Raw genomic sequence first — 23,780 nt, 5'->3', positions numbered from 1 at the left:
CAAATTGCTAATTATCCATACTGCCAACATTACAGTACCCATCCCTAAAACAGCCATGTTTCCATTATGAATGCCAAGCTGTAACTAGAGATTCTATCTACCTATCTATAGCCAGACGTCATAATCACCTAATGGGTGTCCGTTTGTCTTTATGTTAGTGGTTTTAAGGGAAGGGACACTAATCTTCAGCCAACCCACTTGCTGACACGTTAGGAACACGTGTGGGTTGGTTATATGGTTACCACCAAGCCTTGTAACGGGTTTCATGGCTTGCAAGAAACCATTAGACTTGTTACTCAATGTAAAGCCGCCTGAAAAGGAAAGAAAAGTAATGAAAAATGAGAGGAAAGGTGGGAGAAATAGGACGAGAGGAGGGCAGACAAAGAAAGGAATAATAAGAGTGATGGAAGAAGTAGGCAGCAATACAACAAGTGAGTGGATGATGGTCACCGCCATCTACCAAAACTAGAGATTAACACTAGAATATTACACTAATTACAAAGAAGTGCTGAGGAAATGATGTTCAGCCAAAAAAAATTACCTTCATCATCATCATCATGATCATTATCAGCCATTACAAGTCCACTGATGAACAAAGGCCTCCCCCAACCTTCTCCATGAATTCCTTGACTGAGTCAATCTTTGCCACGTTTTTCCTGGAAATTTCTCTATCTCATCCCTCCACCTCCTGTCTGGCCTTTTTCTGCTACGCATATAATCTCTTGGTGTCCAGTCAGTCAACCTCTTGCTCCATCGATTATCTCTTGCTACATGGCCTGCCCACCTCCATTTCTGTTCTTTTATAAGTTCTATAATATCTTTGACTTTAGTCTGCTCTCTCACCCAAGTTGATCTTTTCCTATCTCTTAATGATATTCCCAACATTGACCTTTCCATTGCTCTCTAAGAACGAATTAATTTATTTTTCATCGATTTTTTTCAGTTTCCAAGTTTCACAACCATACGTCATAGCTGGAATTATACATTCGTTATATTCTTTTCGTTTCATACAAACTGGCAAGCTACTTTTCATAGTGTCCCTATGTTTAACGAAAGCTTTCCATCCACTTGTAATGCGTCATTTTATTTTGCTATCATTATCTTTCGTTAATTTTAGTATTTGTCCCAGGTAATTGTAATCCTCGACTTCTTCAAAAATTTCTCCATTTATTCTGATGACGCTCTTCGGTGTTTGAGGATTAAACATTAGTTTTACTTCGGTTCATCTTTAGCCCTAGTTTGAGACTTTCTCTGTTCAGGTCATTAACATTTCTTGCAATGTCTCTGCTGTTTCTGAGATTAGGATAATGTCATCTGCAAACCTTAAATGGTTTAGCTTTTCTCCATCTATGTTCTCTCCTTTGTTTTCCCAGTCTAGCTTTCTGAAAATACTTTCTAGGCATGCTGTAAATAACTTTGGTGAAATTGTATCTCCCTGACGCACGCCTTTCTCAATCTTAATTTTTTCTGAGTCCTTATGTAATTTAACTGTAGCAATTCCTTCTTTATATATGTTTTCGAGCAGTTTTATAATGTTCTCATTCACCCCATGTTCTCGCAATGAATTTATAATTGCTATGTGCTCCACTGAGTCGAAAGCCTTTTCGTAATAACAAAACCTAAGCACAGTGGTTTATTATATTCCGTAGTTTTCTCAATTAGCTGATTCATTGTGTGTAGATGATCAGTAATCGAGTACCCGCTTCGGAATCCTGCCTGTTCAAGATGTTGGTTTTCCTCTAAATTTGTAGTTATTCTGTCTGTAAGGACTTTAGTGGAGAGTTTGTAAATGACTGATAGCAAGCTAATAGGTCGATAGTTACTAAGGTCTTTTGAGTCACCTTTTTTGTAAAGTAAAATAACTATTGCATTACACCATGTTCTGGGAATTTTCTTCCTTTTTGTACATTGAGTAAATAAGTGGGCAAGCCTAGTCTGTACTTCTACTCCTGCATCCAACAGTCAATCTGCTACTATTCCATCTTTTCCCGGAGCTCTCCCTCTTTTCATATTTTTAGATAATTATTTACTTCGTCTGGTGTTACCTCAGGTATTTCACTTGTGTCAACTGAAAAGTTAGCTATTATTAGTACTTTCTTTGATGCATACAGTTCTTTGTAAAATTCTTCAACTCTCTTCAACACCTTATCTCTGCTTTTAATGGCTTCATCGTTTTTGTCTTTTAGTGATGTAATTTGTTGCTTTTCAAGTGCCATTTTACTTCGGACCTGTTTCAGACTTTTTCCGTTTTGATGGTTTCTTTGATTTGATTCATGTTTCTCTTTCTTTTTTCTTCTCTTTGTCTTTTGTTGATAAGCTTATTTAATTCCGCTCGTTCTATTTCATCTTTCTTTGTTTTTACTTTCATTCCTTTCTTTTACTCATAAGCTCAAGTGTCTTTTCTGAATACTTCTTGGTTTTGGTTGTATTAGGTTTTCCTACTGCCTCTGCTGATTCTTTTAGCACTTTTGTTAGTCTGTCATTGAGCTCATCAATGTCACATTCAGCATTACTGAGAGCCTGAAATCTGTTCCTTATTTCCAACTGAAAGACTGCTTTGTTTTCGTTTACTTTTATTGGGCATATCTTTTTATCTTTAATCATCTTCTTTCACTTTTGAACTTGAATCTTGCTGTGCAACCCACCATTCTATGGTCACTTCTGATATTTACTTTGTTGATAACTGTGACATTTGTGATTGTGTTACTGTGTTATTCTTATTTGCTATAATGAAGTCGATTTCATTCTTTGTTTCTCCATTTGGGCTTCTCCAGGTCCACTTTCTCCCTGTTCTTCTGTGAAAGAATGTGTTCATTATTCTCATGTTAAAGAAATTTCTGCAAAGTTTACCAGCATTTCTCTTTCGTTCCTTTCTCCCACTCCAAATTTTCCCATACATGCTTCTCCATGTTTTGATTTCCCAACTTTTGCATTGAAGTCTCCCATGAGTATAGTATATGTTGTCTTTTCCTCTTCCATAATCTGGGAGATGTCATCATAGAATGTTTAAATTTCATCATCTGAGCTCTGAGAAGTTGGTGCATATACTTGTATTACTTTCAGGGTATGTTTTTTGCACAGTCTGATTACAACCACCACTGCTCTGTCAGATACATTGCTGAATTTAACAATGTTGTCTGCAAGATTTCTGTTAAATAGAAATCCTACACCACTAACTCTTTCATTTTCCCTTCCTCTGTAATAAAACAGGTGGCCACGGTCATCGAGCTGAATTACTTTTTCTTCTTTTCTGTGGGTCTCACTCAAACCTACAGTATCCCAACTAATGTTTTCCAGTTCATCCATTAAGTTATCAAGTTTGTAATCTTCAGCGAGTCTTCTTACATTGTATGCATAGATCTTCATGGATTTAAGAGTGTTTAATATCCCAGTCTCTAACTTGCCAACACAGTGCCTACTCACTTTTGGTGGCACACTGCCCATAAGCACATGAGGCAGTGTAGTTGGACCTTTAGTAGATGATGATCCAACAGGAACACCCGTCAAATACTTTGCAATAGTACTCATATTTGGTTAGGAGGATTGTGGCAAATAATCTCACCACCCTGCCACATGGTTTCTGGTGAGATGTAATTTTTCTGCCACCTTATTCGTTATATTCAGTGGAGCCCTATATATCTACAGGGGGTCCCATGGTCCATGCTGTCTAAGACTGTACCTTGTATATCTACAAGGCCTTCCCCTATCCACCACCCGGGGATGCGCCAGGTAGCAGTAGGATCCTTACTCTGTCAATAGATTAAGCTAAAGAGAATAATCTACAAACAGACGATAATCTTCGCCCAGTTATGGTGGATCAATACGACAATTACTGCCTCCACAATAATCTGCCTGACACAATTCTTGTAGTCTCATTCACCAATACAGATTTCGCATAAAACCATCAGTTTTATCTCTCGCTGTTGTTACTGTGGTTTGGAGCAATACATACGGTGAAGGAGCCGTTGGTAGAGTAGTACGGTACTGTAGGTGAGTCATAGGTAAGTCGGAGTGGGTGTGTGCCGAGTGGTGAAATACGTGTGTAATTTCATGTTTGCAATAAAGATAATACGGCAAAAATAATTTACAGTAACCAAAGAATCCTGCTAGGGCCGACAACGGATGTTACCACGTCCATCTTGAAGGTGAAGAACCCCAATTCGATTCTTTTTATATTAGATTCTTTGAAATGCTCGCTTCCTGCTTGTCTTCAATCAACCAGCCATGCAGCTGGAATCTGATTGTAATATTGCTTATTGTGGGTTGTTTTTCTGTGGAAGCTTGAGGGTTAGCAAATGGTGATTGTCTGCCTAACTCAGTGTCGTGTAATCAAGACATAAAACCGTGTTTTCTTTATTTTTTTTTTTCTTCGTCTTCTTCTACTGTACCAACAAGGTTTTGTAAAAAAAAAAAATGAATGATGTCAAGATAATTGTGAAGACTCACCATTAACTCTGGATTCTTTAAATTACATGAGTTTAACAGTGACATCCAGTGTTTGTTCAGTGCATAATACCACTACAGAATTAGCTGGTATGTTGGTTATAGATTATGAGAGAGAATAACCATATTCAAGGTATTAGTGGAAGATCTTCGTCACAGCAATGTGCCTCAATGATGGAGCGTGCAATGAAATATACATCTGAATGACGTAAATAAAATATATGCTGTAAGAATGCTAGAAGAGAAAATCTGACACATAAAAATTATAATATATAAGAATATTTACAAAATAAAGTAAGCTGATATCTCTGGAAAAAAAAAAAAAAAAAAAAAAAGAACAGTGCTGGAAACACAACCCGAGAATCACACTCTGGAAAACCGTGAAGAAAACATGTGCAAACATTGTATCCTTACGTTTGTTTCCACGAAAGTTACCAAGAAAAACTCTAAAAGGAGCTTGATGTGGTTCATGTGTTAAATGTTCTCTTCACGTTTTGCCTACCAACTATAATTAGGCACCGAGTTGCCTCCTCGTAGTTTCCTTTATTTGATACCATAATCATTATCATTAGCCGGTAATAGTTTGCTGTAAGACAAATAATCTCAACTTCCTCAGTACTGTCTTCTTTACCTCTCCTTTCCGCCTCACCTAAACCCGCTTCTTCTTGTTCTTCTTCTTCTTCTTCCTCGTCTGTTACAATTAACGTACAATTGATAGGCCTACAAAAAAAACTTTACCTCAAGTTATGCCTATGGATCTTCCCATTTTGATTTAGGAATGTATGAGACATCCTTAGAGCATAATTTTGCCAGGTCATCATATCAATGTGCCCATTATGCCTTACAGCTAAGTTATATGAAACATGACGCATAACCGCCAAACCTCGAACTGGAACTCAAACTGACGGAAATTCATTGTGGGTGCTGGTTGCATGTCCATTCATGTACTTGCATATGTTCCCACAATGAAGGCTCTGTTGATGACCTACTGAGACCGATACACAAACACAGCCAATGGAATACTTCGAGGTTCACATGCTCTTCCAACTGACACCTCTTCCTCATCGTACTTTGCCAGCACGGGGAAGGGTTGATTTTGAATTTCACTCCCCCTCCGAGGACAATGCCTGATTCTAGAGTGGACCTAATATAGACTCGGTCTATACCTTGCTACAAACAGAAATCTGGACTGGGAAAGTAGCCTATGTACCTAAAATTTTACAATAACTTTTGACTCATATGACGAAAGTGAACGTGAATAAATCTTTCTATACAGCTGCTGACTTCAGTCCGTGATGTGTCAGCGGACTGATCAAAACAAGTGTTAATAGGCTTTCCAGTAATAATTTTAGAAAACCTGTGGCTTGCTTTCTCCAACGCATATGGAATGGACCGTTTGATCCTAAATATTCTAAATGAGGCTCATCTTTATAACATTATCTTACGCACTCACCCAGCGGCCCCAGGCGGTAGTTGAGTGTGACCACCACCACCCTGCCATAGGCAGCAAGGACAGACCCGTCGTAGAGTGATCCGGCGCCCCAGCTGAAGCTCTCACCGTGCACGTACACCAGCACTGGGTACACCTCAGACCGGGGCATCACTGTATGAGGAGCAAGAAAACTGCTTGGGATTAATGCCTATCGACAGCACGAGGGCCACTGATCACTTCACAACGAGGACAAACATTTTACGTTTCTGCTAAATCTATTTTTTTTTAGCTTGGGACAGACTTGTCGAACCAGATGAGTGGATATAGTCTTCATTAACCCTTTCACTACTGTGGTGTCCTATTTGGTGGAAGGCACAAGAAAAGAAAACAAGCTGTCAGGTAATGAAGACTGTCAGTCTCAGCCAAGTCCTACTCTTAGCCCTAGACTTGCAGTAGTAAATACTCCATCCACATCCCCAACTGAACTGTAAGGTGGGGAAAGATGTTGAAGAGTTTTACCAGCACCAGAATCAAACTCACATTATTCTGGTTGGGAACTGGAGGTACTAACCTGTACACCACTGGCTCCGCCACGCCGAGAATGGCTTAGTGGAGTGGGTCAGGAGGGGTTTGAAGGTGTGGTGAGAAGTGATGATGTGATGGTGGGGTAAGGGGTGTGGTGTTGGGGTAAGGGGTATGATTGTAAGGTGGGGAGTGAAAGTGTGGTGGTGGGGTGAGCAGTGAAAGTGTTGTGGTGGGCTGAGCAGTGAAGATGTGATGGTGGGGTGAGTAGTGCTAGTGTGGTGGTGGGATGAATAACGGTGTGATGGTGGGGTCAGTAGTTGTCAGGACTGTAAAATATCTTAATACATAATAACCAGCAACATACATAATACAGTCTAGAGGTTAGTTCAATGTCAACCCTAGGGGCCAATGGAAGTAACGTTAGCACCTCTCCAAAATGTCTCACCAGCACAATAGCCCACAAACAGAGCCTCGTGACCATACACACACATACACACACACAGGCTTCTAGAACATTTCAACAACAGTATAGCTTACGTGACACGACCCCTGCTGAACGAGAATGTAGGAATCAGAAATCAGAAGGGGGCTGGCGATCGTAGCGAAAGGTTGTACAGAGAGAGCGAGAGAGAAGGAGACAAGCAACAGGGTCAAGAGGGTGGCAGAGAGAGAGAGAGCGAGACAGGGAGGTAGCTAGCGGGACTCTATACTTCTCTCATGTGTGAGAGACATTGTTAATATTTCCAAGACAAATAAAAATAGTCCCATACTAATCTTTACCTCTCCTGTCATTGCATGACCAAGGGAACAAATATTATCTACTTATACAACTACTCACGCATAACAACCGCTTGTCCACGAGTCTAATATATGTATAACTGATCTACAAAACACACTACATGAAGCTACGAAGTTTCTACAAGATATGGTGGCAGCGAATGTATGAACCTCATCTACGAATCTACAGTGAATTTCTACAAAAGCAGGCCAGACTGTAACAATATAAGCAATAGTTCTACAGTTGATTCTACACTATCAGGAAACTACAATTTTACGATCAAGGAACCAGGAGCGAGTATACAGCAAGAAGAACGAGTTTACGAGTCTACGAGTCTGCAAGCCTACGAGTCTACAAGCCTACGAGTCTATGAGTGTACAGTTGAGTCTACATTATCAAGATAGAAAACAAACAATACCTTTTACAACCAATAACTCACAACCATCTCATGACAGTATTCTCTCCAACCCCCCCTCTGTCTCCCCGATCATCACGCTGATGTAGGGGTGAAGAGGTCACACGATACCTTGCCAGTAGTTTAACAAAATATTGATACAAACAATTTTCCAATTTCTACGACGAACCAACGAACTACAACCATCTACGATCAACTACAAGTAACAAGTCTACAAGTCGTCTCTATAATCTTCTACACGCACCTACAAGTAGCGACAGTCTTCATCCCACAACGAGTAAATAACAAGAAAAAAGGACCGAGAATACATCGAGAAAGAAAACCAAAACAAACAAACGAAGAACTAGACACGACTCACAACTCACAACCACCTGACCTCACCCTCCTCTCTCTCCAACTGCCCCCAGCCTCCACCGCTGACGCAGGAGTGTGAGGTCAAAACGACGACAGCAAATACCAAGCCCACATTCACAACTCATCTTACTCAATCACCTTCACTCAAGTTACTCGTCGCTATCATTTACTCACCACAGCTACTAGTGTGGGATGTCGACGTCACCATACATGTTTGCTGAGACGATGCCACGCCTATCAACGTGTGTCTGACACCCCACAACACGTCAATCAACCCATGAAGGACAACGCTATCACCACGTGCAACACCACTCACACCTTTCCCACCACGGTAAAAATTAGTGAGTTACGTAGTTACTTCATTTAAACAATACACAGTAATAGACACTGGTAGACACCTTCTGCACAAAGATATAAAACGTGCTGTATAGTTACAACTTAAATGCATATACCTACTTCAGTTACCTGCATTATTCAATCACTAAATACGCTACTTGCACCAACAATAAATATTCTACACTGTATATATTCATTCGTTTACTACAGCAATCATTTACTACCAACGAGTGTTACCATTTATACCTACATAAAATATGTGTTTCATACATACAGCTATACATTATTACATCCACAAAGTAATACAGAAAATATACTATCATAGCTGCTCAGTGAGCGATCAAAAGAACTGTATTAAACATTTATTAATTAAAGCTACCTAGTGGAAACAGATAAATTAAGTTACAAGGAAAACCAGAAAAAAAAATGGCCAACACAAATGACGTTAGCAAGAGTGAACATCTTCAACACAATCGTGAAGACAAAGATTTCCACACAGTGCTGACACATATATTGCCCACGATAGGTACAAGTGAACAACAAGTCAATGTATATAGTTAATACTGTATATAGTGTACTGTATATACATTTTTTATATAAAATAACAAAATATGGGGCTATATAATATCATTTTCAAAAATATCTGGGCAATATAATCTAAGCCTTAAAAAAAAGTCCCAAGGGAATGAATCAGCCATTATGCAACCTTGAACAACACCGAAAAAGCGTAGACAAACGAAGAAAAACAAACTATAGAAAATGAATACATACAAAAAAATAAAATAAAGCAAGATCACATAACAAACAAATGATATTAGGTGAAAGTGTTATTACAAATGCCAAAATACCATATAAACTACTTCTATACGTGAAACAAAAAACAAATTGTTGTTCTCCACGAGCCAGTGGCAAGACACATCATCACTATCATCGACCGTAGCATGACCGGATTAGCGATGTCAAGACTGCAGTTACTACAATATTACTGCAATTACTACAATTATGTAACGACAAACGATTGCATTATGTTACAGTTGCTACAATAATGTAACTACAAACGATATGTAACAATTATGTACAATACAATTATTATGTAACAATACAATTATGTACAATTCATACAATGTTACAATTATGCATTACTACAATGTTACTACAATATTACTGCAGTTACTACAATATTACTGCAATTACTACAATTATGTAACAATAAACGATTGCATTATGTTACAGTTGTTACAATTATGTAACTACATACGATATATAACAATGACAATACAGTTATGTACAATACAAAGATTATGTAACAATTCATACAATATTAGCACAATTCTGTACTACTACAATGTTATTACAATGTTAATACAGTTATTAATCAGTTGTTACAGTTATGTAACTACAAACGATATGTAACAATTACGGTACAATTATGTACACTACAGTTATTGTGTAACAGTTCATACAATGTTACTACAATTCTGTATTACCAGAATCATCACACAAGTTAGGTGAAATATTAGACATTACTTAACCCCCCTGGGGGTAGGGGGGGTTTCCAAGAATACTCCCCCAGTATCCCTGCTTGTCGTAAAAGGCGGCTAAAAGGGTTGGCGGAGGGTTAGTGCCCCTCCCCGGAAAACAACTAACTAAAAAAACAAACAATAAGCCTCGGACAAGGACTGACCAAACGATGACGACCAAGGACCGGACAAAGGACCTGATTATCGGAACATGGAATGTAAGGGGAGCGAATGATGAGGTGAAAGAGAGAGAGATTGGCCAGGTGCTTGAGGGTGCGAAAGTGGATGTATGTGGAATAACTGAAACAAAATGGAGAGGAGAAAGTGTGAGAGAATGGGAGTATGGATGGGGTATATGTGCAGGAGTAGGTGAGAATGAGAGGGCAAAGGAAGGGGTATGTATAGTTGTGAGTAAAAGATGGAAGAGGAGCATAAGACAGTATGGATCAGTTGGGTCAAGGATTGTGTGAGTAAAGTTGAAAGTTGGAATACAAATGTGGGCGATTGTGTGTGTGTATGCGCCAACGCAAGATCGTGCTAGGAGTGTTAGAGAAGAGTTCTGGACAAATGCAGAAGTGTGCATGGAAAAGTTTGGAAGGAATGAGAGAGTGTTTTTGATTGGTGATATGAATGGTAAAGTTGGGAATGTGAAGGTGGATGGAATAGTTGGTGAGTGGGGTGTGCCTGCTGAGATAGATGAGAATGGGAGTGCGTTAGTGGACATTTGTGCTGGGAGGGGGTTGGTGATAGCCAATACCCTCTTCAGGCATAAAATGATCCACAGGTATACATGGCGAGTGATGAGAAGGGTGGGTGGTGAACTAACTGAAAGAAAGGCAATGATTGATTATGTGTGTGTAGATGAAAGGATGCGAAGATGTGTAATGGATGCAAGAGTTTATAGAGGTTGGGGGAGTGGACTTTCTGACCACTACTTGGTGGTGGCCAGGATTAGAATTCAAGTAAGATGGAGGAATAGAAGAAAGGAAAGACGAGAGGAAGGAGTAGTTGCAAGGAGAGTGGAAAGGTTACAAGAGGATGAGAAAAAGGCAGAGTATAAGAGAGAAGTGGATGAACGATTGGGCAAATATGAACTGGAGCAGATGGGAGAAGTGGAAGGTGTGTGTAGGATATTTACAGAAGAAATATGTGCAGCATGTGATGTGGTGTGTGGAAGGAAGAGAAGACGGAGGGGGGTGAAAGGAACAGCTTGGTGGAATGAAGAGGTGAAAAAGGCTGTGGCACAAAAGAAGAAAGCATACAATGAATGGATGAGAAATAGGGGCGTGGAAGAAGTTGAGAGGCGGAAGAGAGAGTTATATGTAGAAAGAAAGAGAGAGGTGAAAAGATTAGTAAGAGAAAGTAAGAAGAGAGTGGATGAGGAATTTGGAAGGAATTTGAATGTAAAGTGGAGGGACTGTAAGAAAATGTTCTGGAAGGAGGTGAAAAGAGTAAGACAGGGTGGAAGTGAAGTTAGCAGGGGAGTGAAAGATAAAAATGGTTGATTACTAGTGGAGAAGGGAGAAAAAGTGAGCAGATGGAGAGAACACTTTAAGGAATTGTTGAACATAGAGGATGGAAGTAATGTGAGTATAAGTGGCTGGGGAATGGCTGGGAGAAGGAGGGAGGTGAGAAGACAGGAAGAAATCAGTAGGATAGAAGTTGTGGAAGTAATGAAGAAAGTTAAATTGGGGAAAGCCCCAGGAATTGATGGAGTGTGTGGTGAAAAGCTGAAGCATGGGGGAGGGATAGTAGTAGAATGGATGTGGAAGATGTGCAGATTGGCCTGGGAGGAAGGTAGAGTCCCGGAGGATTGGAAGTCAGGTATAATTATTCCCTTGTACAAAGGAAAAGGGGAAAAAGAAGTGTGTGGTAATCATAGGGGCATTTGTCTTCTTAGTATAATAGGAAAAGTGTATGGTAGGATACTTATTGACAGAGTTAGAGAAAGAACAGAGGACTTAGTTGGAGAAGAACAGAGAGGCTTTAGGAAGGGAAGAGGTTGTGTAGATCAGATATTCATTCTTAGATCTTTAGTGGAAAAGTTTCTAGAGAAGGGAAAGAAGTTGTATGCGGCTTTCATGGATTTGGAGAAAGCATATGACAGGGTGGATAGACAAGGATTGTGGAAAGTGTTAAGAATATATGGAGTAGATGGGAAGTTGTTGAATGCCGTGAAGAGTATGTACGATGGTGCGAAGGCTGCAGTGCATCTGGATGGTGAACTAAGTGAATTTTTCTCTTTGAAAGTTGGCTTGAAACAGGGATGTGTCATGTCTCCATGATTGTTCAACCTGTACATGGATGGGGTAATAAAAGAGGTACAAGGTAGAGTAGTGGATGTTGGAGTGGCCCTGGTGAGAGAGGATAGTGTTTGGAAACTCCCTGTACTGTTGTTTGCAGATGATACTGTGTTGTTGAGTGAAGACGAAGGGGAGCTGCAAGGCTTGGTGGATGAGTTTGGGAGAGTGTGTAAGAAACGGAATCTAAATGTGAATGTAGGGAAGAGTAAAGTGATGGTCTTTGAAAGAGGTGAAGTCAGTGAATGTACAGCGAGGTTGGATAGTGAGGAATTGGAAAATGTGAGTACGTTTAAGTGCTTGGGTAGTGTGATGAGTAAGGATGGAGGTTTGGAGGGTGAAGTGCTTGAAAGGGTACAGCAGGGAAGAAAGGTTGCTGGTTCTTTGAAAGCAGTGATAAGAAACAGGGAAGTGAGCATGGAAGTGAAAAAGTTACTACATGACAGTATTGTGATACCAACTCTAACGTATGGAAGTGAAGCTTGGACGTTGTTGGAAGGACACAAGTCAAGAGTGAGAGCAGTGGAAATGAGTTATTTAAGAGGAGCCTGTGGAGTCACATGGAGAGACAGGCTGACGAATGAGGATATAAAGAAGCGTTGTGGTGTTGATGTGGATGTGATAGGACGCGTTATGAGGAAAACACTGAGGTGATTTGGCCATGTGGAGAGGATGGAGGGTGAAAGACTGACGAAGAGAATGTATGTGAGTGAGGTGGAGGGGGGAAGAGGGAGAGGGAGGCCGAGGATGAGATGGAGGGATCGGGTGGAGAGGTATATGAGAGAGGGGGGTGTGAGTTGGGAGCAGGGCAGTGAAATGGCGGGGGACAGGGCGACTTGGAGGCGATTTGTTTGTGGCCACCCCAAACGGGATTGAGGCGTCTGGCAATAGATAGATAGACAGACTTTACAATTATGTACAATACAATTATTATGTAACAATTCATACATTATTAGCACAATTCTGTAATACTACAATATTATTACAATGTTAATACAATTATTAATCAGTTGTTACAGTTATGTAACTACAAACGACATGTAACAATTACGGTACAATTATGTACACTACAGTTATTGTGTAAGAATTCATACAATGTTACTACAATTCTGTATTACCAGAATCATCACACAGGTTAGGTGAAATATTAGACATTACTTAACCCGTTAACTGCTCTATACAGCCTGGGCTGTTCCGAGTGCAACTGCCCAATACAGCCCTGGTTGTGCAGGTTAATTTCGAATATAGTGCCATGGTGACCAAGGCCGACCCATGCAAGCATGTTTGAGCCTTCAAAACCGAAACCGCAACCGAAACCAAAAAAGAAAACGAAAACTATACATTCCAATAGGGAATCAGACACTTCGATTATCAGCCGTGGCTTTACCAAGGCAAATATTAAGCTAATAATTCGTTACTATATACATTGGCATGTGTTCTCTGAATTCCTAAGACAAAATTTGGCCTTTGGGAAATTTCATTTTTACCTCTATGTCTGCGCACCACAGACACATCCAAAAAACCGCAATGAGCAGTTAACGGGTTAAGGGATAACTCCATATGTAATGTAATGACCTAGCAGTATTACCATTGTACAATTATATGTGTATGTCAGTTATACATACACATTTTACAGTATGTTATACAATATTCTATAATCAATTTAACATAGTGCATCTGTTCAATTATGTATACAATTTGTTTAAAATGTGTTATGTTTCTTGAATATTATTAGGCCAGTAAATATTTACATGAATATTATATCTATGTAATATTATAATCAATGTTATGTATTAATAGATTAGCATATGTCAATGATGATTGCTGTCGCAGGACAACCAGTTGGCATGACCGAGCGATGTCAGGACTGTAAAATATCTTAATACATAATAACAAGCAACATACATAATATAGTCTTGAGGTGAGGTCAATGTCAAACCTAGGGGCCAAAGGAAGTGACGTTAGCACCTCTCCAGAATATCTCTCACCAGCACAATACCCCACAAACAGAGCCTCGTGACCATACACACACATACACACACACAGACTTCTAGAACATTTCAACAACAGTATAGCTTACATGACACGACCCCTGCTGAACGAGAATGTAGGAATCAAGATCAGAAGGGGGCTGGCGATCGTAGCGAAAGGTTGTACAGAGAGAGCGAGAGAGAAGGAGTCTAGCAACAGGGTCGAGAAGGTGGCAGAGAGAGAGACAGCGAGACAGGGAGGTAGCTAGCGGGACACTATACTTCACTCGTGTGTGAGAGACTTTGTTAATATTTCCAAGACAAATAAAAATAGTCCCATATTAATCATTACCTCCTGTCATTGCATGACAAAGGGAACAAATATTATCTACTTACACAACTACTCACGTATAACAACCGCTCGTTCACGAGTCTAATATATGTATAACTGATCTACAAAACACACTACAAGAAGCTACGAAGTTTCTACAAGATAGTGAAGGTGTGTCGATGGGGTGAGTAGTGCTAGTGTGGTGGTGGGATAAGTAGTGTTGTTGGTGTGGTGAGCAATGGTGTGTTGGTGGGGTGAGTAGTGAAGGCGTGGTGGTGGGTTGAGTAGTGGTGTGTTGGTGGGATGAGTAGTGATGGGGTGTTGGTGGGGTGAATAGTGAAGGTGTGTTGGTGGGCTCAGTAGTGAAGGTGTGGTCGTGGGGTGAGTAGTGAAGATGTGGTGGTGGGGTGAGCAGTGGCATGTTAGTGGGGTTAGCAATGGTGTGGTGGTGGGGTGGGTAGTGGTGTGTTGGTGGGGTAAGTAATGAAGGTGTGGTTGTGGGGTGAGTAAGGAAGATGTGGTGGATGGGTGAGTAGTGAAGATGTGGTGGTGGATTGAGGGGTGTGGTGATGAAATGAGTAAAGAAGGTGTGGTAGTGCGGTAAGTAATGAAGGTGTGGTGGTGGGATGAGAGGTGCGATGGTGCAGTGAGTAGTAAAAGTGGGGTGAGCAATGAAGGTGTGGTGGTGGGGTGAGAGGTGTGGTGGCTGATGAGGGTAAGAGGTGTCGTGGTGGGGAGAGTATTGAGATTGTGAGGTGAGGGGTGAGATGGTGAAGTGAGGCTTATCATAGTAGGCTGAAGGGTACAGTGGTGAGGTTCAGGGTGACTTAGGTGGATGAGGGGATAAGGTGATGGGGTGAGGATCGAAAGGTATAGCGGTGGCATGAAGGATGTGTTTGTGTATTAAGGGATGTGGTGGTGGGAAGAAGAGTGTGTTGGAGGGGTGAGGGGTGTGTTGATTGGGTGAAGGGTGTGTTGGTGGGGTGAAGGGTGTGTTGGTGGGGTGAGAGGTGTGGTGTGGTGTTGATGGGGTTAGAGATGTGTTGGAAGTGAGGGGTGTGTTGGTGGGGTGAAGCGTGCGTTGGTGGGGTGAAGGGTGTGTTGGTGGGGTGAGAGGTGTGATGGTAAGGTGAGGGGTGTATTCGTGGGGTGAGGGGTGTGTTGGTGGGGTGAGGGGTGTGTTGGTGGGGTGAAGGGTGTGTTATTGAAGTGAGGGGCGTGTTGGTGGGGTGAGGGGTGTGATGGTAAGGTGAGGGGTGTGTTGGTGGGGTGAGGGGTGTGTTGGTGGGGTGAGGGGTATGTTGGTGGGGTAAGGGATGTGTTGGTGGGGTGAGGGATGTGTTGGTGGGGTGAGAGGTGTGATGGTAAGGTGAGGGGTGTATTGGTGGGGTGAGGGGTGTGTTGGTGGGGTGAGGGGTGTGTTGGTGGGGTTAAGGGTGTGTTATTGGAGTGAGGGGTGTATTGGTGGGGTGAGGGGTGTGTTGGTGGGGTGAGGGGTATGATGGCGGGGTAAGGGATGTGTTGGTGGGGTGAGGGATGTGTTGGTGGGGTGAGAGGTGTGATGGTAAGGTGAGGGGTGTATTGGTGGGGTGAGGGGTGTGTTATTGGAGTGAGGGGTGTGTTGGTGGGGTGAGGGGTGTGTTATTGGAGTGAGGGGTGTGTTGGTGGGGTGAGCGGTGCGTTGGTGGGGTGAGGGGTGTGTTGGTGGGGTGAGGGGTGTGTTGGTGGGGTGAGGGGTGTGTTGGTGGGGTGAGGGGTGTGTTGGTGGGATGAGGGGTGTGTTATTGGAGTGAGGGGTGTGTTGGTGGGGTGAGGAGTGCGTTGGCTGGGTAAGGGGAAAGTTAGTAGGGTGAAGAATAAGCGATTTGGTGATGGCGTGAGGGATGAGGTGGTGGGGTAAAGGGGGTTGTGCTGGAGTGAAAAGTGTAGTGGAGGGAGTGATTGTTGTGATGGTGGGGTGAGAAGTATGGTGATGGGGTGAGGGGTGAGATGTGATATGGCAGGGCAGAGTCGGAGTAAACGCCAAGAGATGTGTTAAGGTAGTTTAGAAAATAAAGTTTGCATGCAGCTTTCAAAACTGTGAGTGGGTTGTCCATGGCATTTTATAGAATGAATGAGAGGCACTATACTTACTGCTATCTGTTTATTGCCAGAAGCCTTAATTCCGTAAGGAATGACCACAAACATGGTGCAGCAACGTCGCTCTGTTCTCTGCCATTTGGCTGCCCTCCCTCTAACTCCCATACACCTCCCTTCATCTCATCCTTAGTCTCCCTCTCCGCCTCACTGACAATACATTACTCTGATCAGTCTTTCATTGTCCATCTTCTCCACATCCCAGACCATCTCAAAACATTACTCCAGACTTTTTGAATCACATCTACTGTACATCAGCACCACAACTCTCCTTAACTCCTTCTTTGTCAGTCTTTTCATGTGACCCTAAAAGCATCTTTAAAATAACTTATTACCTCCACCAAACGAAGTTGGACGAGGTTATGTAATCACCTATGTTTGTCTGTTTCTCTGTCTATTTGTCCAGACGATATCTCCAAAAGTTCTCAATGTATTTCAATGAAATTTTCTGCAAAGGTGGACCATGGGCCAAAGAAGAAGTGATTCAATTTGTAGGGGGGGGGAGATGCGGATCCGGATTTTATCTCCACTGATCCGGATCCGGATCGGGATCCTTTAAATTGGCATTGGCAGAAGTATGAGCTCCCTGATTGTTTTCTAGTTTCCACTGCACTTGCTCTTGCCTTGAGTTCTTCCAGCAGAGTCCAAGCTTCACCTCCATACATTAGAGGGGAGATGAAAGTACCGTCATGCAGCTACATTTTTTTTTTTTTTTTGCATCCATGCCGGCTTCCTCATTCATTACCTCCGCCAGCAAAGCTGGAGGTTATGTATTTACCTATGTGTGTTTGGTCACACGATATCTCCAAAAGTTCTCAATGAATTTCAATGACATTTTGTGGATGGGTGGGTCAAGGGCCACAAAGGAATTGATTAAATGTTTGGGGTGGATCCGGATCCTATGTATCCCGCACAGTATCTCCAAAACTTCCCAATGAATTTCAATATAATTTTGTGGGACAGTGCGCCATGGGTCAAAGAACAACTGATTGAATTTTGGGATGCATCCAGATTCTATGTTGTCCACACAATACTTCCATGGATCAAGATCAGGATTCATATTAATGGCAATGGCACTGCAAGAGCTGTGTGCTCCCTGAGTGTTTTCTAGTTATCACTGTTTTCAGTGAACTGGCAACCTTTCTACCCTGTTGTACCCTCTCAAGCACGTCCTCCTCTAAACTTCATCCTTACTCCTCACATTACCCAAGTTTTTTAATGTATTCACACTCCATTTTCTCCCCATCCAGTCCCATTGTGCATGCAGTGATATCATCAGAGGTTCTACCAGAAAAAAAAAAAAAAAAACGCCTCATTCTTCCTTTTATAAGGTTTTTGAATATTACTCTTGTGAAGACAAAAACAAGTGACACTTATAACTGTGGTAAAGACATCTGTGCCAGGTGCTGCAGATTCACGATGCTGATTTTCAAAGGCCCTGGAGAGGGAGAAAGAGGTGTGGTAGTAGGGCTTGAGTCACATGTACACAAAATGTGACATGGTGAGCAAAGCAAGAGAACAAATTCTTGGAAGCTGACTAACGAGGAGATAAGCATGAAGAACATGGATATTACTAAGAATAGCTGTACTTTCTAGGTAACTGCTAGTAATATGGCTGCAATGATCAACTTAGAATCTCTTGAAAGTCTACTCAGTGTGAAATTTTCAGGAATTAGAGGTCTGTTCAGAAATTATATGAATTTAGGCTCTAAATAAATAGTTAATCTTTTGAGCTTGGACAACAATCCCCATCAAAGTAGGCCCCTTCTGACTTGACACACGTATCCCAGCATTCTTTCCTCCGCCCGAAACATTTTTCAGAGTCAGTTTTCTGCATCTCTTGCAGGTGCTTTGTCGCATTTGTCATGATTCCTTCTCTCTGACGAAAGTTGCTCAAGACATGTTGCAGGGTGTAAATCGCAACCCATACTTTCTGAAGACTGTTATCACTGGAGATGAGACTTGAGTGTAGGGATACGACCAAGAAACCAGAACACAGTCAACCCAGTGTAAGCATGCTGGGTCGCCTTGGCCAAAAAAAATATGACAGGTCAGCATCAAGGTGAAATGCAACTTGACAGGTTTCTTTTTGACTACCATGGTGTTTTGCATCACAAATATGCACCAGAAAGTCAGACTATCGACAAACATTACTGTCCCAGCGTCATCCGTCATATTCGTGATGTAGCTTGGTGGAAGGGATAAGACCTTTGAAAAGTGGCAAGCTGGAAACTGGTGCACCATGACAACGTCCCTTGCCATTCTTCTTAACTGATTCAGGAATTTTTGACGAAGCACAACATCCTGCAAGTGTGGCAGGCTCCCTACTCACCAGACATGGCTCATTGTGACTTCTGGTTATTCACCCAGCTTAAAACTCAGCCAAAGGGTTCCTAATTTGAGACGACAGAAGAGATATGATGAATGCGATGGAGTGCCTGCAGGAGATACCAAAAACTGACTCTGAAAGATGTTTCAGGCGGTGGAAAGAACGCTGGGCTGTGTGTTTCAAGTTAGGTGTCTACTTTCAGGGGGATTATTGTCCAAGCTCAACAAATTAGCTATTTACTTTTTTTGAGCCTAAGGTCGGATGGTTTTTGAAGACATCAAAAAATGATAAAATGTTGACTAGCGAGCTAGTGTGAGGCACTAGTGTGGAGAGGTGAGATGAGGGAAAGCGTAGTATGAAGAAGTGAGGTAAGTGGGTATATAATGTGGAGAGATGAAGTACTGTATACCGCATAGTGGACAGAGCCAGAGCACTGTAAGGTGAGACATAGCACTAGATGGTGTGAAGAGGCAGTGTTTAATGTGGGGAGGTGCTGGTTGGCGATATACTCATATAATGTGGAGAGGTGTGATGAAAAGGGTATATTGTGGCGAGTATTGGAATGTCATTACATGCTATGAGAGTTGTGGTGAGTCAGTGTATGATGTGGAGAATTGTGGTGAAGCAGTGTATACATCAGAGACTTGGGAAAAGGCAGCGCATACAGTCCAGATTTGTGATGAGGTAATGGACAGTGATGAGGTGAGGGATGTGTAGTATAATGAGGTGAGGGAACAGTGTATAGTATGGTAAGCTAATGCGAAATTAGCTGAGGTTTGGGGATATGATAAAGGTAAAATGTAGGTAAGTGTGGCTGGCAACGAGGTGAACCTCTGTTCTCCTATGATGCAGTTCTTTCGATTACCCTTGTTCCCAGCCAATGGCACTGTGATCTAAGGGGAGACTTTGTGCAATGCAGGGGTTAATGAAGAATATATCCAACCCTCTAGTTCGATCGTTTTTTCCTAAGGTGAATATAATTGTCCACAGATAACGAGGCAAAAACAAAATAGTAGATGCAGTTTATCATCGAAATGAAAGAGTTAAGTTTTGGAGACGGGATGCAGTAATTCGTAAAATTATTATATTTGGTGATATTCGTGACGTTAATTGTTATTAAATGCCTCCCAAAAAAGTCGAACTAATTAGGAAGTACTGTAATACATAGGCTAATACAAATAAATTTCAATTACCTTCACCGTTATACTGCCTGATGGGTTATCCATGGCTATTCAAACTATAACACTTCAAAGACTTATGGATACTGAATGGATTAGAGGTATGAATGGTGCTGCTTTGTATTGTAAGGTATTGGTGTGGCAAGTTCGTGCTGTATTAAATTATTGATGTAAATGCGATGGTCTGCTGTACATGTGAGAGGCTGTACTGGACTTTTTCATATGTATCTGCTGGTGTGGGTGTAAAGCCATTGGCACTGAGGTACAGTAGTATGGGACTCGTTGATCCATGTAAATTTATTTAGGCACTGTTGTCCATGGCATTAGTGACAATGATTATATTTTTGATAAACAAGGTGTGAAAGAGAACTTTTATTTATAAAAACTACGTTGGTAAGAGTAATACAAACCCATAATGGGGGAATAGATGTTTAGGGTGAGGCAGTCTTCACTCTGGTTGGCGAGGAAAGGGATGATCTGCCGCAGGAACAGTGCTCTGGCGTGGGGCATATGTTCCTCATCTTGGTGAGGCAGCAGCTGGGGGCAGACTGGCGGCAGTGTGGTGGCATCCCGCACCTCCTCCCAGGGTGTTGGGGTGTTGGTGGGGGTGAATCGCCCCTCTTCTACTGGGGGGCTGGCATATGGCACACCCAGGAACACCTCCACGTCACCCAGCAGGTGTCCCAGGTGGCGGATGGTGCCCTGCACATCGCCATACTTGGTGCTCACCACACGAGTCTTGCCAGCAGTGGCGGTGCCCAGTACCACCAGCCACGCCCACACTCGCAGGGACATGACACCATCACGGCTGCACCAATTCTTCTCACCACACTTTGCCTTCCCAGCATGGGTACATGGCAGGTGGATGATCGAAACAGGTGAAGCCAAGATCTGATCTCATCTTGCTAGCAAAGGGAGGTTGCCTTCAACTCTTACTGGTGGTACTCCTTTGTGTAGTTATGCCACCATTTAGCAGTCTTACTCATCAACCATCCTGCAGCTCACTGCACATGTTACCTCATCCCAAACTTCCTTCCACCTCCTGCTTCAGTGTCTCATACCCTTTGGTGGTGGCCCTGGGTTGTACTTCAATGACAGTACCATTCACAAGTCTGCAGATGGGGAAACAAACTCTGGTTAACTCTGTCAGTCAAAGCAGTTACTAGATTTACTCATATTAAAGTCTGCTAACTTTAAAAGTATACTGGTACAACTCCAGTCAGTTAATGTCCTACATATTCAATGACATCATCTGTGATTTGGGTATTTTAATATTCCATTTCAAAGCAAATGATCTGTTTTATTGTTCTACGCCTCCTCCTACCCCATTTTGAAATGGATGGTCAATGACGAATCAGGATGAACGAGTGATTGTTCGAAGAGAAAAAATAATTTTGTCATGTGAAGAACTAGTGGAAAAACAGTTTCAATGGTAATTGGTAACCTGAACTATCCTAAACTAACATATGGAAGTCTCATCCTCCTCATAAAAACAATGTGGCAGCCTTGTGACGATTGATTACACAACAGCAGTGGTTTAGCCAAGGGTAAATGAACCCAAGGCACAACAACTGGCCAGTGTGTATCAATAGAATTGCAGGCCAAAGATGTGACTGGTTATGATGAACCACACTTTTTGACTGCCCAACAAAAACTCAATTTTTGTTTTACATTTACCAACTAAGTGGAAGACACAGCCACAAGAAATAAAATGATTTTCTGGTTTAAAGTGTTGGACTGTGTGTAACTCTTAGTATTGGTAGTAACATGGCACTGGTTCAATTATCAGACACTAGTTAATAAAGAGGTATACCCCTTAATTTTGTAAGGCAATTATTACTCTCAATTACCAAAGAATGATGTAATTTTCCAAAATGTATGCTATAAATACATAACAAAAATCTTATCACAGAGTCATTTCCATGAAAAGATGTATTTAGTAATACATTATTATTAATTTGGTAATGTGTCAACATAAATTCAAACGTGTGATTTAATCTGATAGGAATTATGTCCCCTCTTTTCCAGAGTGCTGGATCCATCCCTGAAAAATGAGCTGAATTAGACTTGAACCGAAACTAATTGAGAAAATAGGATCATTGGAAGATAAGTAGAAAGGAAGAAAAGCACTTTTCAAATTAACTGATTTAAATTGGAACTGATTCGATGAACTGATATGAAGTACTGTAATGCATTGCGCGGTAAAACATGTTTCTTTTCAATTTTTAAATGTAACCAGTGGATTACTCAATTTAAAATCTTAATTCAGCTTGCCTTGTGTTTACAAATGTTATTTGATCTTACTTTGTTATTTTCTGAAAGTTATACCTTGATTACAATTGTAATTTCACAGATTTGTTCTGGTTTATGAAATATTCCTAACAGTTCATGTGCTGTGTTTCGCGTGCAAGAAAGATGAGATGCTATGCTGTCAGAGACTGGTGATGGGATGGTTCCTGCATTGTTAACTGATTAAGTCTGTAGTCATTGTAAATGGCAATTTTCTGTTTTACTTTTTAATATGTATTCCTTCACTACCATAATAAAGTGGTAAAAAAAGACTGCACTACTGACTAAACTGTTCATCATAAAACCATGCCCATTATTTGAATATCGAATAAATTAATTGAACAATAAACAGCAATGGCATATAAACAGCATTTGCATATAAGTAGAAATATATAAACAGCATTTGCATATAAGTAGAAATATAACACCTTTTTTATTTTCTTATCTTATTGTGCCATCTTCTTATGCACAGGACAACGTGTTGCTCCCATATATACTTAACCATACTAGTAAGTTTGAAGTCAATCCTCGTTGAAAGTGCAAATATTTGTATTTCGAGCGGCAAAATAAAAAAAAATAAAAAGGATTGTTATTCCTTATCAGTTATAATGAAATTTATTTATATAAACATTGGTATACGATGTATAATTTTATTTTATGTACAGAATTGCTGATATTCAAATGTGGACTTGTGTAATAAATATATATATATATATATAAAAGGTAACTAATGTCATATAAAAATTCAAGAAGAATTTTGTTTTCTGGGCTTGTCACTGAACGAGATTCGGGACATTTTAACTGATGTATATCTGGAACTTCTTAAATTCATGATCAGACTGACGAAAATTCTGCTGATGAGGATGAATAAAGGCAATCATAAAGATTTAGATGCAACCATCTCCCAAAGGGGCAGAAAATGTCATTACATAGTGCAACTGCTAATGATCAATACTGTCTTCATATCTGGAGTTGTGGTCAGTTTTCTTCAGGGAAATAATACAAGACAGAAACTGCCTCTCTGGTTTACAAAAGGGAGAATTTCCCAGCGATCCCAGAGCCAAAGTAAATAAAAAATACATAATAATATATTCCTGCAGATCATTTACACTTGTCTGTCGATGATGAGTTCAGTAAGTATATAATTCAGTAAACTATCTATCTATCTATTGCCAGACGCCATAATCCCGTAAGGGGTGGCCATCTGACTTTGAGTTATTTGCTTTACGGGGAGGGGCACTAACCCTCCACCAGCCCACTTGTTGACACGTAGGGAGCACGTATGGTTTGGTTATATGGTTACTGTTCAGCGTTGTAAATGGTTTCTTCAGTAAAGTGTAAATTATATATACTGTCCATCCCAAAGCTAGTGTGCTATCAATGTAGCAAAGGAATAAAGGAATTTGGAGGGGAGGGGGGATTTTAGTAACAGGACAAAATCTCT

The 23,780-nt window shown here is 41.1% G+C and overlaps 1 protein-coding gene across 1 annotated transcript in view; it reads right to left on the bottom strand.

Moving 5' to 3' along the window:
* LOC145396151 (cocaine esterase-like) overlaps positions 1–20,842 on the bottom strand; it is a 90,584-nt gene extending 69,742 nt beyond the window's left edge. The window contains exons 1-2 of the mRNA XM_080269593.1: positions 20,458–20,842; positions 5,897–6,046 (exon numbers count right to left, since the gene is read on the bottom strand). Coding sequence (XP_080125719.1) covers positions 5,897–6,046; positions 20,458–20,842 — 535 coding nt within the window. The remainder of the gene's footprint in view (positions 1–5,896; positions 6,047–20,457) is intronic.
* Between the last annotated feature and the right edge of the window lie 2,938 nt (positions 20,843–23,780).

The sequence above is a fragment of the Coenobita brevimanus genome, chromosome 35 (assembly GCF_032717465.1).
Source record: "Coenobita brevimanus isolate Jiangsu-jjx chromosome 35, ASM3271746v2, whole genome shotgun sequence".
Lineage (NCBI taxonomy): Eukaryota > Metazoa > Arthropoda > Malacostraca > Decapoda > Coenobitidae > Coenobita > Coenobita brevimanus.
The sequence above is the reverse complement of the archived record's forward strand: the minus strand, read 5'-3'. Positions and strand labels throughout refer to the sequence as shown.